Source organism: Panthera uncia, chromosome B4 (assembly GCF_023721935.1).
Source record: "Panthera uncia isolate 11264 chromosome B4, Puncia_PCG_1.0, whole genome shotgun sequence".
Lineage (NCBI taxonomy): Eukaryota > Metazoa > Chordata > Mammalia > Carnivora > Felidae > Panthera > Panthera uncia.
In genome coordinates this window covers 23,694,153-23,719,568 of record NC_064809.1, presented here as the reverse complement: position 1 = coordinate 23,719,568, position 25,416 = coordinate 23,694,153, and the positions used below count along the sequence as shown (strand labels likewise).

General features: G+C 40.1%; 1 protein-coding gene and 1 pseudogene across 1 annotated transcript in view; both read right to left on the bottom strand.

Annotated features, from left to right (window-relative positions):
- Positions 1–40: 40 nt before the first annotated feature.
- Positions 41–25,416, bottom strand: part of MYO3A (myosin IIIA) — a 243,182-nt gene continuing 217,806 nt past the window's right edge. The window contains exons 31-34 of the mRNA XM_049624722.1: positions 13,184–13,290; positions 5,101–5,141; positions 3,602–3,745; positions 41–603 (exon numbers count right to left, since the gene is read on the bottom strand). Of these exons, the coding sequence (XP_049480679.1) occupies positions 486–603; positions 3,602–3,745; positions 5,101–5,141; positions 13,184–13,290 (410 nt within the window). The 3' untranslated portion in view covers positions 41–485. The remainder of the gene's footprint in view (positions 604–3,601; positions 3,746–5,100; positions 5,142–13,183; positions 13,291–25,416) is intronic.
- On the bottom strand, positions 9,164–9,961 carry LOC125918214 (protein ARV1-like; annotated as a pseudogene).

Genomic DNA, 25,416 nt, shown 5'->3' with positions numbered 1-25,416 from the left:
AGTTCATCTTCAAAGCTTCCCCCCCCCCCCACCCCGCCTCGCCTCTTCTCCCACCGGGCTTTGTTTTACTCGCCCCTCCAGTGTCCCGCAGGCCTGGGAGAGCGGTTTCCAAGGAAAAAGAAATCTTTGAAGTCTTCCAAAATGAGAGAGGAGGGATCGGCGAGAGCTCAGGCGCAGTCGGGTCCACAGGAGTCTCAAATGAGTGAACAAAGAGATACATTGGGGGCCAGGGATAGGGATGCCCCAGCTGGCGGGCTGGTGGGAGTGCAGGGTGCCGGAGTGCCGAGACGCGGCATCAAGGCTCTCACTTCTCCTCCTCCTTCGGTGAGGCTGGCCCTGACACTCGAGAGGCGAGCGCAGCGGGCAGCCCCTGCCATGGTCAGGGCCGGGGCATCAGCGCCTGGTCGTGCCAGCGCCCGGGCTTTGGCTCCTGCAACCCCGCAGTCTCGCGCACATTCCCACCGCGGTGGCCTCCCCGAGCCGGGCTACACCTGCTGCACGAGGCGCTGCCGCTGGGAGGTCTTGCGCAGGAGCCTCCTGTAGTCGTAGGGATTGGTTGCGGGCCCATTTTCCTCCAGCCCCTGGTTCTCCTCCGCCCAGAACCTGCAGTGAGACCCAGGGCCCGAAAGTCAGCGGCGCCAGAGCGCAGCGCAGCCCCGCCCATCCCGTTAGGCGGTTCTATTCCTCCCACTCCCCCCAACTACAGGCATTTAAGAAGGGCACATTCAAAACATCAGGAGAAAGGCCAAACGCAGCTGCATAATTTTCTCAGCAGATTTTCAATTTTCCCCAAGCAGGTGGGGGGTTGGGGGGGGAGGGTGACTGTATTTGGATGACAGCTAAGTAAGGTGTCAGAAGGTGCAGTTGAGACAGGCGAGCTTCCTTTGGTTTGAAGTAACTCACAACCAATAAATAAATATTTTAGTACCTTAATTTTTAACCCATTTTATTCAAACAGGAAGATTCAAAGTGCCTAAATAGACAACCATCATTTCTCATCTTAAAACCACTCAAATGTTTCTCTCCAACACTCCTTCCAAATCTGATCAACCAGTTAGCTGTGGGTCCTGTCAGCTCTCTCAGTGAGGCTGCTGGGCCACCTTTCCCGAAGGTAGAGTTGGGAAACCCCACCCACTTTACCTCTAGACTCTACAACTTGCCTGGAGAAGAAGGGTGCTCCCTATGCAGCCACATAGGTGCATTCATTTACTTATGTGGCACCTACTAAGTATTAGCCATTAGTGTAGGCTAAAGGTGAACAAAAGCCCCCATTTCCATGGAGTTTAATCTAGTGTGGGAGAGGGCTATAGACAACCTTAATATGCCAGGTGGTGGCAGGTGCTATGTAGACAAGGCAGGCTAATGAGGAAAAACTGATGGTGTGTGTGTATGTGTGTACGTACGTGCATGTGTGTGTGTGTGTATACACAAGGTTACCTTGTTTATCTTTGTTAGATCTTTACTTTCTCTTTAGAGTCAAGCTCTTTGGTGATAGAGATTACATCACATGCACACTGTGTCCACCTCTTCCTCGAGCACCTGGCACAGGGCTTTGCACGGGGAGGCAATACAGGGTAGTGGTGAAAAGCATGGACTTTCAACTCAAAAAGGCCTATGTTCAAATTCTGGCCCCCTCACTTTTTATCTAGGTGACTTTGCAGTCATTAAACTTTTGAGACTTAGCCTTGTCATCTATATAATGGGGCAATGAGAGTGACTGCCTCACAAGGTTGCCATAAGGATGAAGTCAGTGCCCGGCACAATGGCCAGCCCGGAGGAAGCATTCAGCCAACACTGGCTTGTGGCATCCTCATTCTGGTGAATTCTAACTTCACATCCACAGGCACCGCTGGAACACCAGCAGAAACTCAGGGATATGATATTTTTCCAGCAGATGTGTGTCTGTGGTTGGGGGAAGGGGGAGAATATACTAGAGAGGAGACAGGCTGGGTTGTTAAAATGGGAAGCAGGTAAGTCAGTGACAAACCTTGGGTTTTAATTCACTGACTCAGTGTGGAACCTGGGGCAAGTCATTTAATCTTGCTGGGCACTCCGTAGTCTCCTATGTAGGACCCCGTGATTAGACTAGAGCATCTCTAAGTTCTGGCAATATGTTACAGTTCTTGATCTCAAGATGGAAGAAAGACATTTTGTTTGGAGACAAGGGTCAGAAATCAAGAAGATTCTGAAAAAGCAAATAAAGATGAAAAAGGCCACCATCTCCGGAGCCTCTCCCCTGTTGAGTGCTTCACATACATAATTTCACTTAACCTCTAGGACAACGTGGTGAGGCAATTTTTAGTAATCCTTTCCCAGATGTGGAAACAAGCTTAGAGAGGTCTGGTAATGTGAGCAAGGTCACTCGTCTACCAAGTGGCAGAATCAGGATCCAAATGTAAGACTCTCTGACTCTAAAGCACCAGGTCGCACTGCAAAAGAGACGGTGAGGGGTCTGAGTGCCCTGGGCTGACAGGACGTTTGTTCAGGATTTTGGCAAAACAGCTTTTCGTTGCCTGTCTTTATTCTGGTTTCTCTCTCACATACAATGTTTGCATTTTACTATGTGCCTTCACTTTCAAAACTTCACAAAGAATTTTTTTGGGGGAAAACATTTGCAAAGTAGTAAGTGAGCAAAAATGGTTTGATACTTAATGTCAAGCAAAGTTAATGGCAAACTGAGAAATCAAATCCAAAATATATACTTCTATGTGAATCTTTCTTCCGGATACTTTTTGGTCTGACATTGCGGATTCTGAGAACATATACAGCATAACTGAGAAACCAGTAAGTGTTTAAAATTCCATTGGTTAGAACTTAAACACAGATTTTGACTTGTTGCTTGTTGCTTGTAATTAGTATGGCCATGTAATTTATCATCCGAAGTGAGGCACTTTTATTTTTTATTTACTTTTTTAAATGTTTATTTATTTTGAGAGAGAGAGAGAGAAAGAGAGAACGAGGAGAGGCAGAGAGAGAGAGGGAGAGAGAGAATCCCAAGCAGACTCCCTGTTGTTAGCACAGAGCCTATTATGGGGCTTGATCCCATGAACCGTGAGATCATTGACCTAAGCTGAAATCAATAGCCAGCTGCTCAACTGACTGAGCCACCCAGGGGCTCCCAAAGTGAGGTACTTTTAAAAGGGGGCTGCCATTGGGGCACCTGGGTGGCTCAGCCGGTTGAGCGTCTGACTCTTGATTTTGCTTCAGGTCATGATGAGACTGAGCCCCACGTTGGGCTCCATGTTGGGTGTGGCACCTGCTTAAGATTCTCTCTCTCCCTCTCCCTCTGCCCCTCCCCTGCTTATGTTCTCTCTCTCCCTCTCTCTCAAAAATTAATAAAATAAAATAAAGTAAAAGGGAGTGCTACTAACAGTGACACCAAGAAAACAGGTATAAAACCGGGTTGTCTGAATACCTGACCATAATCCTTACGAGTTTACTTTAAGATAACATATCAATCTTTTTTTAAACATATCAATCTTAAGAGGCAACATTCAGTGAGAATATTTTGTTATAGTCCAAAGACAGAATGGCAGTGCTTTATAAATGGAACTGTGAGTAAAACAGGGAACATGCTGTACCTTGGTAGGTAGCGTATTACCTTTCATCAGCATTAAAACATCGATGCTGGTGTTCTCTCTCTTGTCTTCGTTCTCTTAAGCTAGGGTTATGTTCCTTTGGTCCAGAACGACTAGGCAAAAATTCCTTATAATAGAAATCTTCCAAATCTAATAATTTCCCCTGACTGTAAATGAACACATAAACACATCATAGCTTCAGTCTACTTTTCTACTCAAACTTATAGGATATTGTTCTCTTCTTTTATTTAGTATAATTTAGGAGTAACAATTCATGTCAATAGAAACAAGAGAAGTCTTGAAATGCACAAAGACAGTATATACCATAAATTAAAAAAGAAAAAAAAACCCCTCATCTTTCACCTTTAAGAGAGCATTTTCCTGGTTTAATCTCATTCAACTTGGTACAAAATTAGTAGTTACTAGACAGGAGTGGTTACAAAGTTCCAGTTTGGCCAGTCTAGGAGAGGGTTCATAACTGGCCCTTGGGCCACTCTGAGAAAACCTTACCTTTATGTACCAACACATAGCATTTTCCAATTTTCTCAGGCATCAGTTAAGTACATGGATGTACACAATGTTTCATGACCTTACCTTACTTCCTTCACAGGTAACCTTCTGTCCTTTCCTTACCATTGGCCTTTAGTGGGTTAATTTCTGGGCTAAATTTTAATTCCTACACATGACATACACACAGAGGTGTGTCCGTGACCATTTTAATTCCTGGATTTACTCACATTAGTTCTGTGATGCTCAGTACCTGTGGTCTGATGGGACTTCATATGAGGTAAACAGATATAGGTCTAGAAAACTACCAAGTGTTACAGTGTTTCTGGGGAAAAGTGTTTTTCAAGTCACAGATACCAATTTACAAATGAGCTTTCAGAATGCCACCGATACATAAGTCAGGAGTTCAGTGTCCACTCATCTTAGTAGAAGAAGCCTCAGTTGTTATTAGCACACTCTGGAAGTCAGTTAATTGAAATAGTGTTATAATGTTAAATTAGGAAAGTATTGGTGGGCTGAAATGTTATAGGAAATGGGGACTAGTGTGAATCTAAGTTGTCACACCTGCAGGTGACACAAACCTTATTTCCTGACAAATCCATAAACATTACAAGGAATGAGACTTAGCATGTGTTGAAGAACAGAAAGAAAAGGGGTTTGGGGAAAGAAAGTTCACGGACATGGGTGTGTTCCAATTTCCTGATCAAAACCAAGAAATGGACCAAGAAAAGCAAATTCTGAATTGGGACAGTACAATTCATTCACAAACTATTTGAGTTCTTAATGTATGCCTCATACTGTGCTAGCTCAACATATTTCCAATAGGTGAGATCTTCTAAATTATATATAAACCACATATTCATCATATAAATGTATGAGAGCATGCTACTTTCCAAATCTACACATATGAATAGGTGATTTTTAAAAAAATAGATGATTTTCAGTCATAATTTGAACACATGGATTTATATTTTGGTTTGATAAGATGGCACTGAAATCTAGAAGTAATAATTACCTATCTTTCCTTGGTCTTCGTTTTTCTTCTTGGATTGACTTCTAAAAGGAATAGAAAAAAGTTAAAAATCAGTATATTATGATTAATGTAATGTAACCGATATAATTACTATATTAATATATAAATACATTTGTTCTTATAAAGCCAATTTGGAAATAAGCAAATGGACACAATGTTTTAAAAATCTAATGAAATATAATTCACTCAAATTTTATTAATTATGTATTTGTGATTATGTTTTTACCAGATTGCAAATAATCTTTGCGTTCCATGCCGAAAAGAGCTTAGCACACAGTGACCAGTATACACAAGATTACCTAAGGTCCATCTACCTATAAATGGGAAAAATTATGTCAGAATTCCTGGAAAACCCATCTCTCCATCACAAATGCGCTGTGATTTAGGCAAGCTGATTAGGTGGCTTTGACATCTTGCTTATACGTCATCTTTGTCTGCTGGCAAAGCAGGTGGGTGGACAGTGAAGGCAGGTGCAATAGTCCACAAAAGAATGGAAGTGTAACTTACTAAGAGCCCATTTAGGGTATGAAAGTAACAGACTAGAGGATACGTATGTTCATTTGCAAAATGTTTTCACGGTTGAGAATTTATGTATCAAGGCAGAAATTAGAATATGTAGGTCTAGATTTAATTAGATACCTTTTAATCAATACTTCAATCTGAACACTAACAAAATGGTACCTTACATACAAAGCAATATCATCTTTTATATTGTAACACTAGTAATGCGTTTCACTGTCAGCTGCCTCAAGATATTTGAGCTCACCTATTACATGTTGCAAGAGCATATATGTCTTCTAGGCTGAGAGAACAAACAGGACACTCACCTTGAACAAGCTGAAGATACTGTAAGTGTGGAAACCTTAATGCAGATATCAAGTTGGCTGGCACCATAATAAAAATGGCAAGATAATAAAAATGGCAGCTGATAATTGTTTGTAAATATTGAGGGTTTTCTCCAGTATTTTTTAGGCACATTCATTTTTTCTCATGATTTAGCATTTGTAATACACAAAAATGTTGGATAAATCAAACAGTTCATGTTTCACTTATTCTTATTGGTTGGTATTTCAGTGGGTGGATGAGGTAGAAGGAATGCTTAAATGCATCAAGTCTGGGAGTGGACCATTCAAGAAGTAACCATGTTAAGGGGCAGGACATCAATTACATTCATGCCCTCCTTCCCATTTCCTATTACATTCCTGATCCAATGCCTTGGGCTGGGAGGTGCATACAAATAATTACATTACCACCATAGATACAATGGACCCCAGCAGTCTAGTCAATGATCCCTGGAACCCAGGTAGTATTTGTTGTGGTTGTTGTTGTTTTAATATGACAGAGGTCCTTCCTCCTTGATCTGTTATCTGAAAAAAAATGTCTCTTGTTCTCAGTAACAATTTTCTATAATCCAAAGTTATGCTTAAATGATTGGCAATATGTTGAGTGACAGAGGTTCCCTTTATACCACCACAAATCAAATAATGTTCTGCCCTTGAATTTGCAAGCTGGTAAGGACCATTTTTTATTCTGGACCAGCATTTCCCTCTGGGAAATGGTGTATATAATTTGGTTCCCAGTTACAGGAATTCTTAGAAGAGGAAATACAGTCCGGTCTTCTGCTTTATTTCACTCTTGCCTGTGCTAGAATATTCCAATGAAATATAATTCATTAATATATTTTCCCCAAAATTATTTAAGGTGGTTTATCATGGAAGCAATTACACAACCAAGGTGATAAAGTAGAAGTTGTAAATGAGGAACAAAGAGGTCAAGAGTGTGTTAGGATGGGGCCTTACATTTGTCTTAGTGTCCTGGCAGCTGGTGCCAAAAGGGAGGCACGAAACTGTACCCTCAAGGGAGAGGACTGAATACTAATTTTACCACCTGGGACTTTATATTAGTGGCGTTTATTGCTAAGACAAACAATGTTTTCAATTATAGTTTTTTAAAAATTTATTTGTATTTACTTATTTCGAGAGAGACAGAGACAGCGCGAGCAGGGGAGGGGCCGAGAGACAGGGAGAGAGAGAGAATCCCAAGCAGGCTCCATACTGTCAGTGTAGAACCCGATGTAGGGCTCGAGCCCATGAAACCATGAGCTGAAACCAAGAGTCAGATGCTTAACGACTGAACCACCCAGGCACCCCTCAATTGTAGCTTTGAAATTATAAATCACTGACTTGAAATTTGAAATGAAAATAGAGAAGTTAAATATCCTGTCAGTTTCTTATAGAACTGAAGAAGAGAGAGAGAGAGAGAGAGAGAGAGAGAGAGAGAGAGAGAGAGAAGGAGATAAAGATGGTACAAGGAGAAGATATTCTGGGGAGGGTATTTCTTGAGGAGGACTTTGGAAGTCAGAGGTCTTTGCCCACTGGACTCTTGAAGAACCTGTTTCTCAGTTAGCTACACGACAGCCCCTCCCCCCCCACCTGACGCAGAGAAATACATTTATGACAGAACTTTAAAATTCACATCGGTATATCACTCGGTGATCAAAAAGAATGAAATCTTGCCATTTGCAACATGGATGGAACTAGAGTGTATTATGCTAAGCGAAACAAGTCAGAGAAAAATAAATATCATATGATTTCACTCATATGTGGAATTTGAGAAAACAGAGGGACAAAGGGGAAATGAAGGAAAATAAGATAAAAAGAGGGAAGGAAGCAAATCATGAGACTTTTAAATATAGAGAACAAATTGAGGGTTGGTGGAGGGGAGGTGGGTAGGGGCTGGGCTAAATGAGTGATGGGCATTAAGGAGGGAACTTGCTGGGATGAGCACTGGGTATTGTGTGTAAGTGATGAATCATTGAATTCTACTCCTGAAATCATTATTACACTGTATGTTAACTAACTTGGACTTAAATAAAATTAAAAAATAAAAAATAAAAAAAGGAAGAAATAGAGTAAAATAAAATTCATATCTGCTACTTTCTGGTGGATACAATCTTGCATTCCCTTTGGAAAAACACTAACACTTTATTTACTTAGGGGGACTCACAAGGACGAAGAAAGTAGCCAAAACATAGAAGGAAAAAAAACCCCACACTGGAGCGGCCCAATTACCTACCCCTACTACCTACCTATCAGTTTCGGAAAGGTCCCGGAGAAAAGAGTAAAACCAGAAGGACCTTTGATGGGACTGTGTTTAGTTACTCATTTTGTGAGGGAACTGTTGGCCCCGAGTCACTTTTTGTGATGGCTGCACAGCTCTGCGCGCTGGAGCAGGCACCGTGGGCGGAAACAACAGGGCGTGTGTGCTTCGCCCAGGTCCTCCGGGCACGCTTCTTAGGCTCAGCTCATCCTGATTTTGGACACAAGGATAGCAACATCTGCTAGATATAAGAGATTAAGAGCATCAACTGTCAGAAGAGTGCTGGTGTTGATTTAAGGCAGAAAATGAAGCAGGGCCAGGAGAATGCAGAGAGCTGGGGTGCTACCTCATAAATCTAAATAAATCCAAACGTTTTTGCTCCGTACATTGGCCTTGGGTCATCAAGAAAAGGTTTAACATGTGTAGTATAATAGAAATTTATTTCTATTTCTAAATTTCTAGATTTCTGAAATAGAAATAATTTTAGAAAGAGTTTCATGAATGCCATTTGAAATTACAGAAAGTGGGTTTTTTTTGAAACATAGATCTTTTCATGTGCACATTATGAATTCATGTTCCTTCTTCAATCCAAATGCTTACCTGAAGTTGTGTATAAATACAAATCTTCACTTGTTGCATACCTCATTCCCTACAGCAACATTCCCTGTGTCCCTGTGTATCTGTATGTGGTTTGGCTGTTTCTTACATGGTTGGGGGGGGGGGGTTGGGTGAGGTGTAGCAGTTTTAGGGGTTTTCAATGCCATAACCATTGCTTTCTTTTTCAGGAAGTGTACCCAAATCTTTGCTTCATTTTGTTCAACAGAAATGAGGAGCCTGGTTTGGATTTTAGGTCTTCTCTATTTTGGATGCAGTGGGTCATGCGACAGATAATAAAGAATACAAGTCTTCAGCAAGTCTGGAGATTTATAGATGGCACAATCACTTCCTACACATCCATGGTGCTTTCCACCAGTAAGCCGCTCAGGATGGCCAAGGGGAGCTTTCATTTGATATTCAGGGTCAGTCTAACTGCCTGAAAATTTAATATTAGGACAAATATTTTAATGAGTCTGAGGCACAGGAGTGTGTGGTCATGTTCCCAAATGACGGCTGCAATCAGCAAGAGTTTTCCATTGCTAGATGATAATCGTGCTTTCAGCAGCAACACGAAAATGAAGTTGGGTTTATTTGTTTTTTCACTGTCATCAGTTGGTCGCTGTACCCACAGGAAAGTAAAAATGCCAATAAAAAAGGCAATTTGTTCTAGTGAAACAATTGCAAACATTCTATGGAAATCCCGCTCCATGATGGAGTCGTCAGGATCAGGGTTCTGGTCTGAATCCTGAAGCGGCCACCACCTCAGGTACACTTCACAAAGCAAACAAAACATGCAGAGTTTCCCAGGCGTGTTTATTTTAGTCCTGAAAAGAATTCATCTGTAGGTCTGGGCTTTGCATAAAATGGCATTAGTCAAGATGATAACAGGATCATACTCAATGTATTTGTCTACAGGTGTCTGGTAGGATTCGCAGATGGCTATCTTCAGCACTCCGTGGTTATGGTCTCGGCACTACTCCTTGACCTCTTGGTTGCATTCAGTGCTCCTGTACTGGCAGGAGGCTGCGGCAGCAGGAGGAGTGGGCACCACCCCATCCATGTTCCCCTTGCCCGCCACCACCCTTTCTGTGTTCTTGCCTGGCCATAGCCCACTCTGCCCACTGGTGCCCGTTTCCATGCAACTATAGCCCAGCTAAAATTATAGACAGTGTTTTGATGGTTCAAGGGCATGGGCCCTATCACAGCTACAGATCCCACTATGTGTAATGACCCAAATTTGGATAAGGGCCAGATAAATAGGAACGCATGGTGTGCTGTCATTTATACTAATCTCCTGGTTTTCCGTGTTTTATTTTTCACTGAAGCCACAGATTTCAAGACTCGTGGCTATAAACAGAATTCCAGTCACTAGTAATTTGAGATCTATCAAACCCTTTATATTCATTTAAAAAAAGAATAGTACAAAAGTGAAGTAAACTTCTTGAGGGCAGGGACTCATTTGTGAGGCTCAGAATCTGTTGCATGATTCTCACTGAAAGGGTGGTTGTTAGCAATGGACATTTCACCTTATCTCGAGCTCTTATAAATTCTCATATCGAGGATGGCGTCTGTCTTTGAAGCCTTCATGGTCAATTGTCATTTGAGATGTAGTTAATAAAGGTCACTGAGCATCATTTACCACTTATATTCAGGGTTAATAGGGAATGTCTAGTAATTTCTAATCTTGTTCTCTGCTCTTCTCTCTACTTAACTACATAAACAAATGTCAGGCTATCTACTTCCTTCTGGGGGAGGGCAGTGTAGAAAAAAATCTGTAATCAAGATTTTTATCAAGTAACAGCCCAATGCAGCTATCTGGAATTTTCACTTCCTTAATTTACTTCTAATTGTATCTTACTCAAATTTCATTGCATTCATTTGTGCCACGAATACTTATTGCATGCATACTATGTGGCAGGCTAAATGTAAGGGCAAACTCCTTGACCTCATGGAAACCACATCAGTCACTCTTTGGTGGGATACAGCATGGTGACAGGGAAGTATGGGCCACTTAGGAAGGACACAGGAAAAGCTCCTTTGGGATTTGGGAGTATTAGGAAGGCTTCCTGAAGAAAAAGACATGTGGACTGGGGACGTTTTGTCTCCAGAAAGTGAGAATAGAAAAAGAAGTGGGTTTTAGTTGGAGGACAGAGCATGTTCAGGGACAAATGCCTATGGACAACATGAAGAACAGGTACAGGCTAACAGGAGGGAATGGCTGTAGTGGAGAGTAAGGAGGGGTGAATGAGTATCAGGAGGTACAGGAAGGTAAAGGAAAGGTAAGCAAGGCCCTGATATTGCCCAGCCCCTCTATCACAGGACACTAGGAAGTGATTACAAGGTTTTCCATCAGAGGAGTGGCATGATCAGACGTTAATTTCAAGAACACGACTCTAGCTACCATGTGAAAGATGCATGAATGAGAAGGGGAGCAAAACAAGAGAACAGTAAGAGGAGGGATGCAGAAATATCAACTAGAAATGCTGGCCTGAGGAGGCTGTGGGCTGAGGATGTGGAGAAGAACAGAAATTCAAGAGATATGAGAGTAGATTCTTGGATATGCTAGACGAGAAAGGGGAGGAGTCAGGATAATATTCCGATTACTAGTTTATAAAAAGTCAGTCATTCATTCACAGAGACCATGTGTGGCACATTTATATTTATATGAAACGTTCAGAATAGGCAAATCTAACAGAGACATAAGGTAGATTAGTGGTTACTTGTGGCTGGAGGGTGTGGGTGGGGAATGACTGCTAATGGGCATGGGGTTTCTTTTTGGGGTGATGACGATGTTCTAAAATTGATTGTGGCAATGGTTGTACAACCCTGAATATAATGACAACCATTTAGTTGTCTATTTTAGATAAGTGAATTGTATGGTATGTGACATATCTCAATAAAGCTGTGTGTGTCTGTGTGTGTGCGTGCACACGTGCACGTGCAGAAGGACAGATGCCTATGTGCACCCATGTAGAGTATGTAAAACAAACATTAGCCAGTTTGACATTTGAGTGTGGAGCTAGAGAGAGAGATATAGCCAGAGATAGACTCAGGAATCAGTAGTAACTGAGGTCATGAGATTGTCCAAAGGTAAAGAGAGGGGAAGAGAGCCCAAGATTGAACTCTAGGCAACACCAAGGTGGAGAGGAGCCTTCCAAAGACAATGGGGAGAAACCACCAGAGAGAAGAGAAGAGTAGGAGACTGTTTGACTTAGAAAGCAAGTGGGAGCTCCATCTTCTGCCCAGGAGCTGGGAAACTTAATTCCAATTGGTGGGAAACATTCTCTGGGTGCAGTGGGGGCACGGAGAACCAGTGCTCTCTCTCTGCGGCAGTGGGAGTGGAAGAGTGAATAAGTATTGCAGAAGGAAGGACCAGCAGGTGCAAAGGACTGAGGGGCATGAGAGAAAGGCACTCGCTGGCAGGGTTTTAGCAGTTAACTGTGGCTAGTGGACATGGGGAGCCTGGAGAGGGGGCTGAAGAGTAGTCCTGGGTCCAAGGAGGAGGTCCTCCACAGCATCTGGACTTTGCGCTGAAGGAATTGCCAAGCTATTAGAGGGATCATCAAGGAAGGAGCGCAGTCACAAGACGGTTTAGAGAAACATTCTGATAGGGGCTGAAGAAGCTGAGCTTGGAAGCCTGAAATATTCTAGGTGGGGGATAATGATGGTCTAACGTAGAGTGCTGCCTGTGAGGTCAGAGGCAGGGCATGAATAGGAGTGAGCCTTGGTCGGTAGAAGCCAACCTTTAGAGCAACAGATTGGATGTCAGGAATGAGAGAGAGTGAAAGATCCAGGATGACTCCCATGTTCTTGGTCTGGGTCACCAATGGATGATGGTGGCATTTGCAGAGAGCAGGAACAGGAGAGGAAGGGCAGACTGGCAGGGGTGGGACCAGTGAGGCCTCATGTTACAGGGAGTGAGCAGGAGCTGTACAGTCAGAAGACCTCGGTGTAGCTAAAGACCCCAATAGCTATGGAGTGCCTACCTGGGTAGTCCCACCAGTGAGATGGGGACACCACCTTAAGGGCTATTCATAGGATTAGATGTCACAGTGTATATGAACACCCCTCTCTCTAGTGCTAGAATTTAAAAGGTGCTCAAGTAAATGTCTCCTTCTTCCTCTTTTCCTTTCTTCTTCTTTCCCTAAAACTTGCCTTTTGACCCAAAGTCCCTCTCTGCAGAGCTCCTGTTCTGATGCACTTCTCTTTCTGGGTTGGTATTTACATCTCAGCTCAATTAACAGGCCAGCAGAGAAGACTACTGGAGGACAGGGGGTTTACAGGACTGTAGGAGAGGCCTGGACCATGTGCAAGAGGGGCTTTAGTGGCTGCAATGGCTCCCATCTGATGGTAAGAGTGAGCCACTTACATGTAGTAGATAATAGTATGTGGAGTCCTCAGGGTTATTTAATGTTTTGGGTTTCCGGGGCCGTCTTGGGGGCCTCAATATTTTTGGCTCTTCTTCTTTAGAGATACCTACAAGAAAGGTGATCATAAACAAGTATTCAATTACAAAGACTATTATCAAGCAAGTTTTCCTTTGGGGTAAATAAGAAATTACTTACACACAACTGGGGCTCAAGCTGGGAGAAAGAGGAAATACCTTTGCGCCCCCAACCAACCCTTATCATATTTCTTACCCTGTGTTCCTTCTGATTGTCTGGTGGTCTGGGGCTTTGAGAGGTAAGGGAAAGGAAAAAAGGGGAAGAAAAGAAATGCATGCCTTGGTAGTATGGAATAGTGTGCAGCAGTTCAGAGGATGAAGGGGAGAGGAGTCAGAGCTGCCAGAAAAATCTTTAAAAAGGAGTATTATGCCGGGGCGCCTGGGTGGCTCAGTTGGTTAAGCGTCTGACTTCGGCTTAGGTCATGATCTCATGGTCCGTGAGTTCGAGCCCCGTGTCGGGCTCTGTGCTGACAGCTCAGAGCCTGGAGCCCGTTTCAGATTCTGTGTCTCTCTCTCTGCCCCTCCCCTGTTCATGCTCTGTCTCTGTCTCAAAAATAAATAAATGTTAAAAAAAATTTAAAAAAGGAGTATTATGCCAATTATTTAAAGAAGAGTTAATACCTATTTTTCTTAAACTATTCCAAAAAATAGAAAAGGAAGGAAAACCTCCAAATTCATTCTATGAGGCCAGCATTACCCTGATACCCAAACTAGATAAAGACATCACAAATGAAAAGAACTACAGGTCCATTATCTCTGATGAACACAGATGTAAAAATCCTTAACAAAATACTATCAGACTGAATCCAACAATACATTAAAAAAAATAATTCACTACGATCAACTGCGATTTATTCCTGGGCTGTAAGGGTGGTTCAATATTCACAAATCAATCGCTGTGATACGTCACATCAATAAAAGCAAGGATAAGAACCATATAATCATTTCAATAGATGCAGAAAGAGCATTTGACCAAGTACAGCATCAATTCATGATAAAAACTCTCAACTAAGTAGGTTTAGAGGGAGCATATCTTAATGTAACAATGGTCACATATAAAAAATCCACAGCTAATATCATCCTCAATGGGGAAAAAGTGAGCTTTTCCTCTAAGATCAGGAACAAGACAAGGATGTCCATTCTCACCACTGCTGTTCAACATAGTACTGCAAGTCCTAGCCACAGCAACCAGACAACAAAAAGAAATAAAAGGCATCCAAACTGGCAAAAGAGAAGTAAAACTTTCACTACTTCCAGATGACAGGATGCTCTCTGTACAAAACCTGAAAGACTCACCAAAAAAATGCTAGAACTGATAAACGAATTCAGTAAAGTTTCAGGATACAAATCAGTGTACAGAAATCTGTTGCATTTCTATACACCAATGATGAAGCAGCAGAAAGATAAATTAATAGAAATCAATCCCATTTACCATTGCACTAAAACTAATAAGATACTTAGGGATAAACCTAAACAAAGAGGTAAAAGACTTGTACTCTGAAAATTATAAAACAGTGATGAAAGAAACTGAGGAGAACACACAGAAAATGGAAAGATATTCCATGCTCATGGATTAGAAGAACAAATATTGTTAAAATGTCTACTATCGAAAGCAATCTACACATTTAATTCAATCTCTATCAAAATACCAATAGAATTTTTCACAAACCTAGAACAAAGAATCCTAAAACTTGTATGGAACTACAAAAGACCCTGAATAGTCAAAGCAACCTTGAAAAAGAAAAGCAAAGTCAGAGGCATCACAATTATAGACTTCAAGTTATCTTACAAAGCTGTAGTAATCAAAACAGTATGGTACTGGCACAAAAACAGACACATAGATCAATGGAACCCAGAATTATAGGGTGAATTAATCTTTGACAAAGCAGGAAAGAGTACTCAATGGGAAAAAGATGGGAGAAGATATTTGCAAGTGACATATCTGATAAAGAGTTAGTATCCAAAATATATCTAAAACTCAACACCCCACAAATGAATAATCCAATTAAAAATGGGCAGAAGACATGAACAGACATTTTCCCTAAGAAGACATACAGACGGCCAACAGACACACGAAAAGATGCTCAACATCACTTACCATCAGGGAAATGCAAATCAAAACTACAATGAGATATCACCTCATACCTATCAGAATGGCTAAAATCAACAACACAAGAAACAGCAGGTGTTAATGAGCATGTGGAGAAAGGAGAAAAGAGAAAGGAGAACTTTCTTGCCCTGTTGGTGACAATGAAAACTGGTGCAGCTGCTCTGGAAAACAGTATAGCGTTCCCTCAGGAAGTTACAAATAGAACTACCCTACCATCCAGCAATTGCACTACTGGGTATTTACTGAAAGAATGCAAAAATACAAATTCAAAGGGACACATGCACCCCCTGATGCTTATAGCAGCATTATTTACAATAACCAAATTATGGAAACAACCAAGTGTACATTGATAAATAAATGGATAAAGATATCTTTCTATATCTATATCTATATCTAGATAGATATAGATTTAATTGACTACTACTCAGCCATGAAAAGGAATGAAATCTTGCCATTTGCAATAATATGAGTGGAACTAGAGAGTATTATGCTAAGCAAAATAAGTCGTTCAGAGAAAGACAAATACCATATTATTTCACTTACATTGGAGTTTAAGAAACAAAACAAATGATAAAAGGAAAAAAGAGAGAGAGAGAGAAAGGCAAACCAAGAAATGGATTCTTAACTATACAGAACAAACTGATGGTTACCAGAGGGGAGGGTGGGAGGGGTGGAATAGGTGATGGGGATTAAGAAGTGCACTTGTGATGAGCACCAGGTGCTGTATGGAAGTGTTGAATCACTATATTGTACACCTGAAATTAATAGTACGCTGTATGGTAACTAACAGGAATTTAAATAAAAACTTTAAAAAAGGGCATTATACCAACAGAATCTTGCTGTGATTCCCCCAACCACCAGCCTTACACAGTGACTCATCCGTCTAAGCACTGCACATTCTCCACTTCAAGGACCATCTCCTATGTTACGCCCAAACAAGAACACAGCTCATTTTCAGGCTTGACTGCCTTATAAATGTAGAACCTCAAACTATTCGAATCTTCAGACCTAACTTTAAAAACCTTTACCAAGAAAGAATAAAGTTTGTTGTCTTTTTCTACTCTGTCAGTATAGCCAAATTCTCAAAGCCATAGCAACATCATCAGAGCTTCTGACGATCTGTATACTTGGCTTCACATTTATAGAGCTAATGAGCCTCTCCTGAAGTATTTCTGTCTGTTTTGACCACTGCATCCCCTGATTGCACTTGTGCAGAAATGTCCGTTCAATGGATATGTCAGAATCAGGGTGGGAGTAGAGTATGGGTGCTTATTGGAGAATGACTTATATTCAACATACACCTGAGCATACATTTCTTAGCTGGGCTTAAAGGCAGTTATAGATCATTATTTCGTATAATACAGGGGTAGGAATGATTCCTAATCTAGATGTAGAAACACAGAGAAACTGAATTTCTCCAAACTATGCTAACCAAATCAAGTCAAACAGAATCAAATCAATGAACATCTATACTATGTGTTAACAACCGTGACTGGTAGTGCCGATCAGTTTTAACCGGGATAGAGACTCACACAGATGTCTACCTTCCTAGTCTCATGCCCAATGTACTAGGTGAACCTACAGCATTCATATTCTCACATAATCCAGCTCATTCATTTCAAGATCTATGGGAAATTGCTGGATGACACAGATCAGCTAGCTGTGAGTATTTCAGAGAGGCGTAATGCATGGAGCAATCAGAGAAACATGAAATGTTACATATGGCAACCAGACATTCCTGTTCTCTTTCAAATAAGACAAAACAACACGAAATCTTTGTTAATGAGACCATGCTAATAGAGATTAGTAATAGACTAGAAGAGTGAAACCATTCTCCAACCAAACTCTGCACATTATTTCTGCATCACCTTCTGTTCTCTCTTTCCCTTCTTCTTCACAGGAATAGACAGAGGAGGTGGAGGGAATCCAAATATCTGAGCCCTGTCTGATCCTGTCCTAGACTGTCCCAGGCACAAGGAAAGACAGGAAAAGCTGGATTCTTGCCACCACTTCAAGTGATGGTCTTTTTATTTTTTTTGTTCTCTTTGCTAATCATCTTTCTCAGTCCTGATTATTAAAAAGCTTCCATGGCTCTTGCAAAGTCTTACCATTTTAAAATGTATTGGTGATATCCACTTATATTATTCATTTGAGTCTGAACGGCAAAAAACATAAAAATATAGTATGGAGTTATTATGTTTTTAGAAGCATGAAACTGATCTGTGACTACATTTTAACTTGACTTTAATGTTATTTAGAGTCTGAACTGAAATATCAGAGGATTACTATTGTAACAGAAATTAATCAAACTGAAGGTGGCAAAGAATCTGAATAAGTGCCAGGGGAGTGGAAAACAAAACAGATTCTGGGAATAAACAGAGTCTTGCTCTTAGCTCCATTGTCTCACCAAATGTTCCCCATTCAATCTGATTTCTACTACCAAAACTATTGAAACTGCCTTCTAGAAAGTCAAGGGTGACCACTCTATTGACAAATACAAAGGCCCTTTATCTGTCCCTCTATGGCTGACTTCTTCATTATTTAACATTATTGACCATCCCTGGCCTTCATGGCTGAGGATGAGGTTTCTGAAGAGGACACCCCTTCTCTTATTTACCACTGTATTCCTGGCACATGAGGAAGTGCTCGACAGGTAGGTCCTTAAGAAAATTTTGCTGGATGAGTAAATAATCGCTTTGCCTCCTAGACTGAATCACTCCCCTCTTTGTTTCTTGAATTTCCCACAGGGTACTCAATACTGATGACTGTCTGATACCCAGCTCATGTTGGGTGTTCTCACCCTGTCAGAGCTCCTGCCCCAATTTCTCATCTCCTATTCAGTACTTCCATCTCAAACTCTCAGACTCAAATGAACCGGTGGTCACTTTTCTTCTCCATCTAGGATTCTGTATACCACAAGCTTAATGGCCTGGCACCATTGTTTCTGCAGCTCTCCCCCCAACCCCAGCAAATACTGATACCACCTTTGCCTTATCCCTCTTGTTCCTTTCCTATAAACAGACCATCATCAATCAACTTCTGTCATTTTTTTGATACATTTTTTAAGCTTCTCATTTAATAATTGTGGCAGAGTCTTAATCTGTTCTCCAGGCTTCATCTCACAAATGAAGACCAGACTTCTCTTCCTTAAATATCATGTTAATTATGAAGTTTCATTTCCCAGAAATTTATGATGTTTTTTTGGCTTCTTTGATTAAGGCTAAACTTCTCCTAAATCCAGATTACTTACAATCTCAGCAGTTCCGATTTTATCACCCGCTTCTCCCCAGCACGAACTATCTCCTCTGGTCGACTTACCTCACTGGAACGTGACACACCATGTTCATAGCTATCACTCTGCTTATTTTAATCTTCTCATAGAAAAGCCTTCCACAGTCTCACTGAAATCTGAAGCATGCTTCCAGTGCCCGTCTCCAGTGCTAGCTCTTCCAAGAAGCTCTCACTTACCGTCCAGTGATTCCCCCTCTCAGGGAATACCAATAGTACTTACAGGCTGTATAGATCATTTGAGATGCCCCCTCAAAATTCATATGTTGAAGACGTAACCCCCAGTACTTCAGAGTATGGCTATATTTAGAGAAAAGGTCTTTGAAGGGATGTGACAAGGGTGGGCCCTAATCCAATATGACCGTGTCCTTGCAAGAGGAGATTAGGACACAGACTCACAACAGAAGGAAGACCATGTAAGATATGGAGAAGACAGCCATCCAGAAACCAATGAGAGTGGCCTCAGAAGAAACCAACCTTGTCAACACATTGATCTTGGATTTCTTGTCTCCAGAACTATGAGGAAACTAATTTGTTGTTTAAGCCACCCAGTCTGTGGAATGCTGTTATGCAGCCCTAAGCAAAACATAAAATATCACTATTTTTACCTGTGGTTTTTTTTTTCTTTTTTTTTTTATAGTGGGGCCATAGGTTTTTGGGTGGTGGAGATCATGACTTAGGTTTTGATGTCTTCCTGACTTCCATGGTTGTTCTGCAAGTGGTAGGTATTTGGAGATGCTAAGAGGTTAGATGGATTCCATTCTACCTTATTAGAGACACAGTGGAAATTGAATTTTGTTAACTGGATCACCATTGACACTGTTCAGAAAAATAATTCCTGATGCTTTAAAGACAGGTGCAAATAGGGGAGTGAAGAAAACTCTGGAAAGAGAACCCAGAGGGCTTCAGGAACAATCCAGGGGTACAAATGTCATAACTAAAATTCAGAAGTCATTAAAAAGTAGACATATTTGGCTATGAAAAATAGATAAAAGCGTTAATATGGCAACAAAGTCAGAAGACACATGATAGATTTGGAAAACTATATTTACAACACAGATGAGAAATCAAGGGATGGTATTTCTAATACATGAAAGTGCTACAAAATGACTACAAAAATACAGACCAACAGAAAAAAGGGCAAAAGAGTTAAATAGGAAATACAGGATGAACAAATCCAAAAAGACAGTAAGTACTAGTAGACAAGGAAATAGAAATGAAAATAATGACAACATATCATTTTACTTCAGGTACATTAGCAAAGATTAAAAAGAATGAGAACAGTACTGAACCAGATGCCAGAAAAAGTATGTTCTCACAAAGTGTTGGAAGAAATGTCAACTGTTAGGGCCTTTTGGGAAAGCAGTTTATCAGAACCAAACATACCTTTCAACTCAAGAATCCTACCTGGGAACTTACCCACAAAACTAAAATCCGGGCACACAAGGACATTTTCAGAGATGTAACATTTCTCACAGTGGCAAAAAGCTGAAACAAAGTGAATCTCTAACAATAGAGCAAAGCTTATATAAAGCATGTTATCCAACACATGCAATATTATATTGCCAGTAATGACTTACAGCTCTTTCGGCTGATGTGCAGGGATTCCTGCTAAGGAATTGGAGAAAAGCAAGATGTATAAGTATTTCTATTATGATCCTATTTATATAAAAACAATGCATGTGTATGTGTGTGTAAATACATGTATACAGATCTGCAAAAGCTATGAAAGAATACATGCTTTATAATAAAGGTTCCCTTGAGGGGGAAGTAATGTGGGCTAGGGAGAGAGAAAAGGGGGAAGGAAACAGAAAAAAAAAACCTTTTAGTTTTTTTACACTTCATTTATGTAAAATTATAACTATGCACATGGATGTGTGTATATTATCGAGATAAAAAATGTCAAAATGAGAATTTTCAGAATTTTTGTTTAATTCTTATACCTTGCAGTATCTGCTCTAATGTTAGTTCATTGACTTTTTTTCCTTCACCAGGATAATCTGAAGGAGGGCTGAATGTTCTTAAAAAGGTGTCTCACTTAAGATATTGCCATGCAAAGTGGGCAGCCAGTAAGTGAAAATTATTGATGAGTGTGTTCAACAGGGTCTGACTGAATTCAAATTAAATTTCTCCAGAATGTTTTGTATTTTTGAAGAGCAAACTTCCCATGAGCTTATCAGCATACAAATATTCCAGAAAGGCAAGCTGATTTTGCCCTCTAAATTTTTGTTCTTTTAGGGGGAGTACAAACACTGTCTGCTAACGTCATTCTAACCCCTTAATTACAAAAGTGACATAAACATTTGTAATCCCCAATTAACAGCAGAATATCAATGTTGGCAGTAGCAAAATTAGGTTTGTGACTCTTTTGTGTGATGTGCATGATAAATATTAGCTTGTAAAGGTTATTGCTATATTAAATAGCCAGAAGGTAAAATATTTATTTGTATTATAGTTCTGTTAATAATTTAGGTGTTTTAGTTCACAGGGAATGCACATTTCTTTGAATAAGGAAAGGACAAACAGCTCAACATTTTTCATTTGGAAGAAAGCATAAAACTCATTGGTAATATTTGCTTTAGAAAACTATCTCAGTATTATTCTTATTTTAATTATAATTAACTATTTTACTTAAGTATGCATTCCGAGTATAATTTGTGTAAGTGTCATGTCTAAATCAGATATTAGCAGAACAGAAATGCCCTTATATGGTATTGTAGTTTCTGCTTTAAGAAGTCAAGTTTTTAGTTTTTTTTTTTTTTTGTAAATTTCCACATACTGCTGACAGTCTGTGAACTTTAAGCAATATATATTTATACTTATATTTATATTTATATTTATATTTATATTTATATTTATATAGTTGACCTACAGGAAATCTTAAAAGGGAGGAATATTCATTGCTGAATATTAAGGGCAGGATTCACACAGTCAGGGTTGCAACTTGCCTTCCAGAAGCTTCTTTTTCTGCCTTTCCTCTCATTTGACCTTTGGCCAGTCTAGCCAGTCTGGAAGAGACTGGATACAGGTTTTGAACTTGTGTTCCAGTTCAGTTCCATACTGCTCCTCTCTGCCTTGCGCTGCTCGTGCTCTGAGCTCCTGGAGCCACTTTCATGTCTCATGGTTACCCTGCATTTGGCTACTTGCTTTACTCTATGGTCTATCTGTGTTCTCTGGAGTCTACCTGAGGTGAAGGGTTGTAAGATAGGTGCTTCTCCTACTCTGAGTTGTCCTTAACACTTTGGGGATGCCTTACCATTCACTGGATCTGACTCACAGGCTTCCTCTGACCTTCTCGATAGGCAGCTATGGGCCCCTGTCCCCATATGGGACTGCTCAAGCCATTCCTTTGGCTCCTTCTTCTCTACCAACCAAACACTGATGCCCTAGAGGCAACTTACACCTGTACTTGTTCTGTAGGTCATGGGCTTTTAAGCTTTTTGCCACTCTCTGATTTGGGCATATTGCACAAATATCTAGAACCTTTAAAACCGAGCCTTTACTTTTTATTTATTTTTTATTTTTTTTAATATATGAAATTTATTGTCAAATTGGTTTCCATACAACACCCAGTGCTCATCCCAAAAGATGCCCTCTTCAATGCCCATCACCTCCCCTCCTCTCCCTCCCACCCCCCATCAACCCTCAGTTTGTTCTCAGTTTTTAAGAGTCTCTTATGCTTTGGCTGTCTCCCACTCTAACCTCTCTTTTTTTTTTTTTCCTTCCCCTCCCCCATGGGTTTCTGTCAAGTTTCTCAGGATCCACGTAAGAGTGAAAACATATGGTATCTGTCTTTCTCTGTATGGCTTATTTCACTTAGCATCACACTCTCCAGTTCCATCCATGTTGCTACAAAAGGCCAGTTTCATTCTTTCTCATTGTCACGTAGTACTCCATTGTGTATATAAACCACAATTTCTTTATCCATTCATCAGTTGAGCCTTTACTTTTTAAATTATACTTCTAGGTGTAGGTAAGGTGCTGCCCCCAGCCTGTCCCTCGTGTCTCTTTTAGTTACGCTACAGGAGAAACAGAGGAGAATTAAGTAGCTCTGTTTGTAGGTGGGCCGAGGTACATGCCCTCTAGATTACCATTTGTCTCCCGGACACAATCACTACATATCTGCTGTGTAGTGCTGGCATGTTTGTTGGGCTGAGGTCTTGGACTAGTCTTCAAAGACCAGTTTGTTCTAGTTATCGGGTTGGTTATGTTCTTACTCCCAGCCATCTTGCATACTCATGCACCATCATCAAACCAGAGTGCCCTGACAGAGGCAAATGAGAGTACACACAGTGGTGCTGAGGGAGTCTTGAGAGTGCCTTCTTTGTTAGGGATGGTGACCTGTCATGCTGAACTGGCAGCATGTGTCCTGTGTTTGGCCACAGGACTATGGAGATAGTCAGACACCAAAATATACACTTCCTTGCCTGGAGAAGGGCATTGGAGGCCCCCTAATGACATCTTGGTTATTTTTCAAGATCATATTGATCTTAATCCATCTGAAAAACACTTAAGTATATAGCCTGAGGTGAAACCTATGTTAATTTTCCGCAAGAGAGCCACATTTGAGAAAATTATTCATTGTTCGTAGTCACTTTCTCAGATTGGCCTTTTGAAAACAGAATAGAAGGACATTATCTGATTTTAAACAGGCAACCTTTAGTTGCCTTCTGCTCCTCCTTTATAACACACATTAGGTGGTTCCTATGAAGGTGAGGTGAAATGCACTATTTTTAATGTCATTGTTCCTTATTGGAGCATGTCAAGGAAGCAAGGAGCATGGCTGGAGGAAATGTCAAGCAAGCTTTCAGTGACTCAAGACAGCCTGGGAACAAAGATGACATACCTGGAGATGACGCTCTCGTCTTACTGCACGTGGCTGTGGAAGCTCTGAACCAGGCTGCGGTCACATTATTCAGATTCCTAATTTTATACAGAAGTGGACTCTGAAGGTCCAAGTCAATGAAGGATGGAGAGGGCCCACTCTACCGGCAGTTGCTTACTCAGCCAGTCCACTCAGCTTTTCTAGAGCTTTTCACGTAGGTGCTCTTGTCAATGAACCACCTCACACGGTGGAAGATTAAGCTGATTATTTACAGTGTTCAAATTCCAGTTCTGTAATATTTCATCCCGTAGTTGGATTAGCTAGCAGTTTTCCAAGGTTGTTCTTTGAGAAATGAATTTTTGGGACTGTTAATATTCCATCTATGAATGTGTCATTACTTATTAATAATTTTCTTATGGCCTCATTTTATTTTTTGCCATGTACATAAATTTTTCTTTTTCAGTTCTGATTATTTCCTTAGGCTGTAAGTCCTAATAAGTGGGTTTACTGGGTCAATGATATAAACTATTTCCATTTTTTTATGTTGCCAAATCACTTTACATGAAACCTGGACTCTGCGGCCTTATTACCATTAGTGTTTGAGAATAGTTACATTGGCACATTCTCATCACTGTTAAATGTTTTTTCATCCTTGACATTTTGAGGAGTAAAAAATAGTAATTTTGTTGTAATTTGTATTTTTATTTCTAGGGTAGTCATCTATAGGTTTAGGTGGCATTTGCATTTGCTCTTCTATAAATAAATCAATGTCTTGTGCCCAATTTTCCATTGGGGGGTGTTAACGTTTTTCCTAATTATTTGTAAGAGCCTTTTGTGCATTACACATGCTAACCCTTTTCCATTTGTTCTAAGGTTTTTATCCAGTTTGTATTTAGTTAACTTCTAATGCTTTCTAATCTCTGGAAGGTTTAAATGTTTACGCAGTCCAAAGCTATCACATCTTTTCTCTGTAATTCCTTTTATTACTTCTTATGTTTTATCCCTTCCTAAGAAGAGATTGTGAAACCATCATCTGGTTGCTTTTGGTTTATTTCTTACAATGAAATCATTAATATATGTGGGAAACATTTGGGTGTTCAGCATAATGTAAGATTATCTTATTTCTTCTCTCCAAATTAGAAAACAATTAAGCATTATTCATCTATTTCTTATTGTTTTGGTTTTTGTGGCAGGTTTTTATAGATACCAGGGTCAATTGTAGGGGTATCCTGTCTGTCTTATTAATATGTAGTTGATTTTTATAACAGAAGCATATGATTTTAATTATTGTAGCTCTATAGTATTCATTTTTCTATCTAATAGAGAAAGTCCTCATTTCTAATTATTCTTTTTTCCTGAAATTTACCAATGATCTTTAGGGACATTTTCTTAAGTTCTAAAGAAAATCTCATACAGATTGCATGAGGTTTTCTTTTTAAACCTTGAAATTAATTTTAGAAGTCATGTTTACATTATTTCCAGAGAGCTCTTTTTTCCATTATACACTTTTATGGGAAAGAATGCCCACATATCTATATATCCTTGCTGAATTCTATTGTTAGTACCAATCATTTTGGTTCATTCTTTGCATTTTTAAGATCAAAATTCATGTTGTCTACTAATGCCTTTACACCTTATCTTTTTGTTTTCAATAGTTATGCTTTTGTAGAAACTTCTGTTTGCTGCCTTGTTGCATCATGTAGAAATTCCCAAATAATGTAAAAAAGTGTCACTAGAATACTTATCTTAATCTCACTTTCTAATGGAACTGCTTCCAGTGTTTTACAGCTAACAATGATGTTGACAATTGGCTTAGGAAATATATCTTTATATTATTAAAGAATTTCCTTCTATTTTTAATTTAGTAAGAGCTCTGCTTTTCATCAGGACCAGGTATTATTTTTTTGAAAAGTGTTTCAGAATTTATCTAGATGA